Below are 8520 nucleotides of genomic sequence, written 5' to 3'. Positions count from 1 at the left end.
TATGAAAAGGTATTCCTTTTGTAGCTATTTGGTCATTTGACTTCATTTCTAATGTACTAGCACTCACTTGATGAGAACATATAATCAAGTATATTTTTCATCTATTCTACCATATAGTGCTATATGAAATGTGGTTTTGTGTATGGAAAGCATTGGTGCTAATATTTTTGTTGTTGTAGAGGCTTGGGATGAGCTGTTTGTTAGGATTCACTTATTATCTAATTGTTTTGTGCAGATTGTGTTGATGGAATTGATGCCTAACATGTACTTGGATATGGATTGTTTAAGGAAGGTAGGCACACCAAAGTATCTTTTCCATTAGAAGGACACCATGCAGATGTGGCTGGGCATAGTTTCCATAATGGACACTTCATTCAGGGCCTATGGGAAAAGGCCTCATCTCTACCAACATACACATTATCTTTTGTTTCTCTTTGTATTCTCATCATAAAGTATCTTGGCATCATTTTTTTAATACAAAAATTGGTGTCTTTATTGGAAGTTGCAAAAGTTGCATGAGTTATATGCATGACTAAGTTCTTTAATATATATATATATATAGTATATACATATTCTTCATTGAAAATCAGATATACATGCACATGTGCCTATATGTCTATTCATGAATGTATGAATTTATGCGAGCATGCAAGTATTAGTATGTATGTATCCATGCATATATGTATATATTTATGTGTGTATAGATTTAATATCAATTAAAAGTCATAATATGATAAATTTTATGTACATATGCTTGCATAGTACTAGAGTGATAGCATGATACCATTCAAGAATTGGATACTCCTATATGGTTATAGTATGATCTTTAATAGACAATAAAATGAATTAGACTTTTTAAACTAAATTTCACCTAATGCATTGCCAACAGTATGCATAACAAACCTATAGTGCATTGACACTTCTTTCAAATTCTAAAATGCATTGAAGCTTTCTTACTCTAGATCTTTGTATAGATTGCCTATTCACTAAAATTCTAGAAAATAATAAAAAACATATAAGAATAGGAAGAGAGAACCCAATAACAAGACACCTATAGATTCATACCATTCAAGTGATTCTAAGAATTCATATTTCAAGGCTCAAAATCTAAGATATAAATAATAGAAGGCTTACCTTTTGACCTATTTTGGATCAATGTTTGCATCAAGTTCCATCATTGAGGATGATGATGAAATTTTAGTCTTGGTGGTCTAGAGTGGTTGCTCACTTTTGTTAACACTTTGAACTTCTGGCTCACTTTTGAACTAGCCAAATATAGTCATTACTTTCTCTTCCATTGAAGGCTCATTAATACCATTGTGATCAGATGGAGTTGAGGGATTCTTAGAGGTTGCCTATCTGTCTGAACATCTATTATCCAAAGAAGATGTTTGATGATTAGGAGGATTAGAAGATTTGGGTTTGACTAATTTCTTTTGAAAGGATCAATATCATTAAACATGGACATAAGTTGCTCCTCATCCAATATATCAAAGTCTTGAGATCCTTTGCAAGGTATAGATGTTGCACTTCTACAATCAAACTCATCTTCCTTTTCAATTTCCTCTATTGGATTAGAATTTGTGGGGGCTTCTAAAAATGCAAGTGAATCACTTGTTGATTGTTTGTAATGGGAACCCTTATTTTCTAGTATCTTAGAAGGTGTGTCCTATAGATCATCTATACATGATGGTTGGAATTGTGAGAGATAGCCTACTAAATGTGTGCACTGATGTTTAGGGCTATGCCTTTGGAAAGAGAAATTATGCTAGCCCATGTATATATTATTGTTATCTTGACCACTGGAACCCATAAAGGGTGGGGTTTTAGGAGGCAACTAAGGTAGCTTTGAGGATGTAAATCCCCAATTTTCCGAATAATTATCATTGGTTCCCTATTGTACCATTTGTAATAAATATGAAAAAAATGGTAATGTGGAGTAGTCTAAAGGTTTTTTTTAAATTCTTTTGATGATATGCAAATTTTAAAATAAATTCTAAAATTTTCCCTCTTCTTCCTTTCTTTTCTTGATTCTTGCTTTACATCTTTTAAGCTTTTCATATACATTTTTTCTTTGGTTTTTATTGTTATGCTAGTGGTGTTTGTCAATCCAGGTATTAGTTGGATGCATATGTATAGATGTATGTGTTCTAAACTTTGTATCAACTATTCTATCTATAAGAAATCATGTCTTTATTCCACCTTTGGAGGAAGTTGTGGTATACTCTCAAGGATGTGCAACTTATGATCTTCTTGTCAAGATTGCAAAAAAAATTGAAGGTACATTTACTCATCCATAGGTATGAAAAGGCTATTTTTTTTTTTTTTAATGGGAATATTGAGATAGTAATGAGATGGTTCCTAATATTTTTTGGAATCAAATATGTTTAATGTGTTCATTTCTTTCTTTGTAATTTTCACAATTCTTGTTGCAACAAGTGGTGCAATTACAACTCATACATTAGAGGTATCTTTTTCTAGTCTATTAGTTGTTAATGATAAATTTTGTGGGAAAAAATAGCTTTCAAACATTAGTTTCAACATGAACTCTAATTTTATCATTTCTAGTTCTTAGATAACTTTTCTTTTTTACATGGAGGAATGGTATTATCTCTATATTGGCTAGATTTCCATCGCATCTTTCATGACAAAAAATAAAATCATCTTAGCTTGATAATGATTTCACACTTTTAAGATCAAACAACATCCATTTCAAGGGTAGATTTGTTAAATAATGCACACAGAAGCTCATCAAACAAGTTGAGTTGAGGAAGGTCCATATGATTATGAGGAGTATCATTAGAAATGCTACCACCGATATATTGTGAATGTGATGATGAATAATGTGGGCTGGATATGATATCATTCTTCATTTCAAAATTATTTGAATCATCATTGTAATGGTAGACCATAGAATGTGATTTTAGCTTCTCCTGTCTAATCAATTTATTTTGATATTAATTGATCATAGGTCCAACACATGAAGATTCTACTTCATGTTTATTATAGAGTTGATTACATTGGTTACTTGCATTAAAATCTTTAATTTGACATTTTGAAGAGTATGCAATGCTTTCATCTCTATAGAATGAAGAACCCAGGTTATATCATTTGTATTACTAGCTATATGGTAGTTTATTGTGTCTCCACTTCTATTTAGAAAATTTCTTTCTCCAATTTTGTTTAGGAAATTTATTTCATGTGAAAACTGTTGAGTGACTACAGAATCCATAGTATTGCTACTCTCATTGAACACATTAGTATTTGTGAACTTTCCTACACAAGGAGTTGAGTTTTCCCATTGTGTATTTTCCACCACATAGTCACCCATTTTAGGACATTCTAATAGTCCATTGAAGGGCTTTAATGTGTTGATCTCTATGATGGGTGATAGAAAATAATGTGTCTTGTAATTGTGGGTTGTGCGAAGGATGGAATTTTGGTGGAGTTTCTTGCTCAAATGAGAGTTCCAATAGTTCTTTATTTCAGTATCAATTCTACCAATGCCAAATTGAAGATTTTAATATAGGAAAGCAATGTAATCAACAACACATGAAATCTATTAATATTTCCACCCTCATTACATCCCTTGCATACTTACTTAAGCCTATCAGGGTGTAAAATAGGCTAAGTGTCATCCTTGGCTTAGATAATAAATCGGGACATGACAAGTGTAGTATCAGGGGCCAACATTCTATTATAAACTATTAATGCACATTCCTTTTAACTGTATGTATCAAAAATTCATGAAAGCATAGTTACTTCTATAATATTACAATTCAAGGGATCTTTGATGCTTAAATATTTTCTTAATATTGGTTCTAGATGACTTGTCCTATAACTTGGAGTAGGAGGGATAGTCTGCTAAGTTTTTGTCATTATTACTTTAGTACTATCAAATAAAAAAAAAACCAAATCATTGTTGAACATTTTATGATAAAATGCTTTAATTAAGACTGGTGTGTTCACAAAATAATATATCTTCCATAAAATTATATCGAGTATTTGATTTGTTGCTTGAACTTATTTTTAGAGGTTGTAGACTATTGCAATAGCTTAAATGTTTGATAAAATATCCTTGCAAGAAGTTGTGTATATTTTGGTTCAATTCTAGACAAGAGTCTTATACAACCACACATTTATTATAGAATAACCCTTAGATCAACAATGTTGACCAAGTCAAGGTTATAAACCTTATTCAACATGCTTTCACTTTTTTTTTTTTCCACTTTAGCTTCTACATTAGCAATCACATAGGGGATAGGAGCCCACAACAAAGATGAAGACCATCAATCTATGGTGAAAGTTAATCGATGATGAAGTGGACAATGAAGAAGTCTACTCTCCACATCCCTTACAACCACAATTTCGACCTCATGGAGGTTAAAAACCTTATATTAATTATGGATTTGACCCTACATCACTCACATAATTGATGATGCCCTATGCATAAATGTCCATTTGTTCTATGTTGTATTAAGAAATTGTTTCTTATCCAAGCCATTTAATTTGCAACCTTCTAAATCTCTAGAAAGATAAAGTTGGAGTAGGATAATTTTTCTTCTCAAAGGTGTCCTCTAATTGTAGAGTGTCCATTCCATTATCAGCTAAAGCATCCATTCCATTATCTGCTTGAGTAGATAATGGAATGGATACTTTACAATCAAAGGACACCTTTGAGAATAAAAATTCTCCTGCTCCAAATTTATCTTTGTAGAGATTTAAAAGGTTTCAAATTAAATGGCTTAGATAAGAAATGATTGCTTGATACAACATAAAAATAAATTTGACCAAACATTGGTGGATATTTTGACCAATTCTTGATAGTTTTCTACCAAGAATTAGTCAAAATTTCCACCAATTATAAAAAAAATTTGACCAAACATAGGTGGAAATGATGATGTTGCTTCTGGATTCGATTGTGTAAGTTTTTTTATCATCAACATTTCGGATCACACTCTGTGATCCATCATCAGGATGAGAGAAGGAAGTAAAAAAGTATGCAGACTAGCCAAGCCCAGCAGAATAAAAAGAAAGAAGAGAGGGGGAGGAGCACACAACACGAGGCAGAGAAAGAAAGAAATGAAGAGAAAGAATTTTTTTTAAAAAAGTGGGGGGACAAGAGAAGAAAAAAAAAAAAACAACAAGATAGAAGAAACACAAGAAAGAGGGAAGAGTAGAGAAATAACTCTTTAATTTATGAATCTATAGCAATAATTTTTAAGAGAGAATTAAAAGATTAAAAATATTAAAAATAAACATAAATAATTGAAAAATAAATTAAATCAATCTAAAAATAAAAATAAAAAAATAAAAGAACCAAATGTATAAATATATATAATTATAAAGGAGAGATCGCAAAAGAACCCGAGACCAACTCGAAACACGAGACAAAGTAAATGAAAACAAAAAATAAGAACATAAAAACCATAAAAATAAAAAATATTAAAAATAATGAATAAATTAATAAAATTAAAAAATTTAGAAAAATAATAAAATTAGAAGACCAACAACATAAAGAGAAGCAAGCCGCACGCGAAAAGAAACAACCAAGAGACCGAAAAGAAGAGGACAGAAAGGAAGTAGAAAAAACAAAGAAAAAACAAGACAAAGAAAAGCCAACGTACCAGGACACCAAACCACAGACAGGGGAGGGGGCTATCCATGCTGTTGTCGGCAATCGAGCGAGCGAAGCAAAGGTTTCCATGAGGGGTTCAAGGACCACCCATCATCTCTATTAAGGTTGAGGGGGTGGTGGCTAATTTCAATGGCTTCTTTGAGCTTTCTCTTGAAATAATTGCTCTCTTTGCAAAGGATTTGCGCTTTCTCCAAACAAATGTGATGTTTGGTGGTGACAGAGTGCTCTGCTAAGGCCGATTTTTGGACCCTATCATGCAAGATGTCTGCCCCGTGCTCACGTATCTTGGTCCGAAAAGAACGACCAGTTTCTCCAATGTAGGGGGTGCCACATGAGCACACAATCTTGTAGACTCCTGAGTCAAGAAATGAGTCTTTGGAGTCCTTGAGCTGCGGGACAAGATTACTTAACTTTGAAAGGGGTTCAAAAGCAACTCGGAGGCCCCTTTTTGTTAAGATTTTGGCAATCTTTTGGGAGATGCCATCCACAAAAGGAATGGAAACATGCAGAGCGGGGAGGTTCGCGGACAGGGAAGGCCTAGAGCAAGAAAGGAAGAAGGATTTGGCCTGGCGAAGAGCCCTAGAAATTTTCTTGCACGGATATCCATTCAAGGAGAAGACCTGACGAAGATGAGATAACTCACTATCTAAGTGTTCTTCATCACATATTCTGAAGGCTCTCAAGGCAAGGGTTCTAAGGATGCTGGCTTTATGGCTGGGGTGGTGGTGGGAAGAGGAGTGGAGATATAAGTCAGTGTGGGTGGATTTACGATAAACCTGCCTACCAAAGGTGCCATCCCGCTTCCTGATGAGAAGAACATCAAGAAAGGATAAGCGGTTGTCTGACTCTAGCTCCATGGTAAACGATATGCCATGGACCAAGTTGTTGATGTGCTTGTGAAACTCCTCAAGTTTTTCAAGCCCATGGGCCAACACACATTGGTGTCATCTACATACCGTTTCCACCATCTAGGTTTCAGGGGAAAGGAGTGGATGGCAGTCTCCTCAAAATGTTCCATGAAGAGGTTCGCAATGATCGGAGAGAGAGGGGAACCCATGGAAGGGGTTGCCATGGGTTCCCCTCTCTCTCCGATCATTGCGAACCTCTTCATGGAACATTTTGAGGAGACTGCCATCCACTCCTTTCCCCTGAAACCTAGATGGTGGAAACGATATGTAGATGACACCAATGTGTGTTGGCCGCATGGGCTTGAAAAACTTGAGGAGTTTCACAAGCACATCAACAACTTGGTCCCTGGCATATCGTTTACCATGGAGCTAGAGTCAGACAACCGCTTATCCTTTCTTGCTGTTCTTCTCATCAGGAAGCGGGATGGCACCTTTGGTAGGCAGGTTTATCGTAAATCCACCCACACTGACTTATATCTCCACTCCTCTTCCCACCACCACCCCAGCCATAAAGCCAGCATCCTTAGAACCCTTGCCTTGAGAGCCTTCAGAATATGTGATGAAGAACACTTAGATAGTGAGTTATCTCATCTTCGTCAGGTCTTCTCCTTGAATGGATATCCGTGCAAGCAAATTTCTAGGGCTCTTCGCCAGGCCAAATCCTTCTTCCTTTCTTGCTCTAGGCCTTCCCTGTCCGCGAACCTCCTCGCTCTGCATGTTTCCATTCCTTTTGTGGATGGCATCTCCCAAAAGATTGCCAAAATCTTAACAAAAAGGGGCCTCCGAGTTGCTTTTAAACCCCTTTCAAAGTTAAGTAATCTTGTCCCGCAGCTCAAGGACTCCAAAGACTCATTTCTTGACTCAGGAGTCTACAAGATTGTGTGCTCATGTGGCACCCCCTACATTGGAGAAACTGGTCGTTCTTTTCGAACCAGGATACGTGAGCACGGGGCAGACATCTTGCATGATAGGGTCCAAAAATCGGCCTTAGCAAAGCACTCTGTCACCACCAAACATCACATTTGTTTGGAGCAAGCGCAAATCCTTTGTAAAGAGAGCAATTATTTCAAGAGAAAGCTCAAAGAAGCCATTGAAATTAGCCACCACCCCCTCAACCTTAATAGAGATGATGGGTGGTCCTTGAACCCCTCGTGGCAACCTTTTCTTCGCTCGCTCGATTGCCGGCAACAGCATGGATAGCCCCCTCCCCTGTCTGTGGTTTGGTGTCCTGGTACGTTGGCTTTTCTTTGTCTTGTTTTTTCTTTGTTTTTTCTACTTCCTTTCTGTCCTCTTCTTTTCAGTCTCTTGGTTGTTTCTTTTCGCGTGCGGCTTGTTTCTCTTTATGTTGTTGGTCTTCTAATTTTATTATTTTTCTAAATTTTTTAATTTTATTAATTTATTCATTATTTTTAATATTTTGTATTTTTATGGTTTTTATGTTCTTATTTTTTGCTTTCATTTACTTTGTCTCGTGTTTCGAGTTGGTCTCGGGTTCTTTTGCGATCTCTCCTTTATAATTATATATATTTATACATTTGGTTCTTTTATTTTTTTATTTTTATTTTTAGATTGATTTAATTTATTTTTCAATTATTTATGTTTATTTTTAATATTTTTAATCTTTTAATTCTCTCTTAAAAATTATTGCTATAGATTCATAAATTAAAGAGTTATTTCTCTACTCTTCCCTCTTTCTTGTGTTTCTTCTATCTTGTTGTTTTTTTTTCTTCTCTTGTCCCCCCACTTTTTAAAAAAAATTTCTTTCTCTTCATTTCTTTCTTTCTCTGCCTCATGTTGTGTGCTCCTGCCCCTCTCTTCTTTCTTTTTATTCTGCTGGGCTTGGCTAGTCTGCATACTTTTTTACTTCCTTCTCTCATCCTGATGATGGATCACAGAGTGTGATCCGAAACGTTGATGATAAAAAAACTTACACAATCAAATCCAGAAGCAACATCATCATTAACAATGGATTGT

General features: G+C 35.1%; 2 protein-coding genes and 1 pseudogene across 2 annotated transcripts; 1 reads left to right on the top strand and 2 right to left on the bottom strand.

Moving 5' to 3' along the window:
• Positions 1 to 903: 903 nt before the first annotated feature.
• On the bottom strand, positions 904 to 2067 carry LOC149553500 (basic leucine zipper 34-like; annotated as a pseudogene).
• Positions 2068 to 5658: 3591 nt separating this feature from the next.
• LOC149553499 (uncharacterized) lies at positions 5659 to 6495 on the bottom strand. The gene has a single exon (XM_089790339.1). The coding sequence runs from the start codon at positions 6493 to 6495 to the stop codon at positions 5659 to 5661; it is 837 nt and encodes a 278-aa protein (XP_089646465.1).
• Positions 6496 to 6510: 15 nt separating this feature from the next.
• On the top strand, positions 6511 to 7746 carry LOC149553498 (uncharacterized). The gene has a single exon (XM_089790338.1). The coding sequence runs from the start codon at positions 6511 to 6513 to the stop codon at positions 7744 to 7746; it is 1236 nt and encodes a 411-aa protein (XP_089646464.1).
• Positions 7747 to 8520: the final 774 nt, after the last annotated feature.

The sequence above is a fragment of the Cupressus sempervirens genome, chromosome 6 (assembly GCF_028749045.1).
Source record: "Cupressus sempervirens isolate cs-2001-9-10 chromosome 6, ASM2874904v1, whole genome shotgun sequence".
NCBI lineage: Eukaryota > Viridiplantae > Streptophyta > Pinopsida > Cupressales > Cupressaceae > Cupressus > Cupressus sempervirens.
This window is presented reverse-complemented; position numbering and strand designations above follow the sequence as displayed.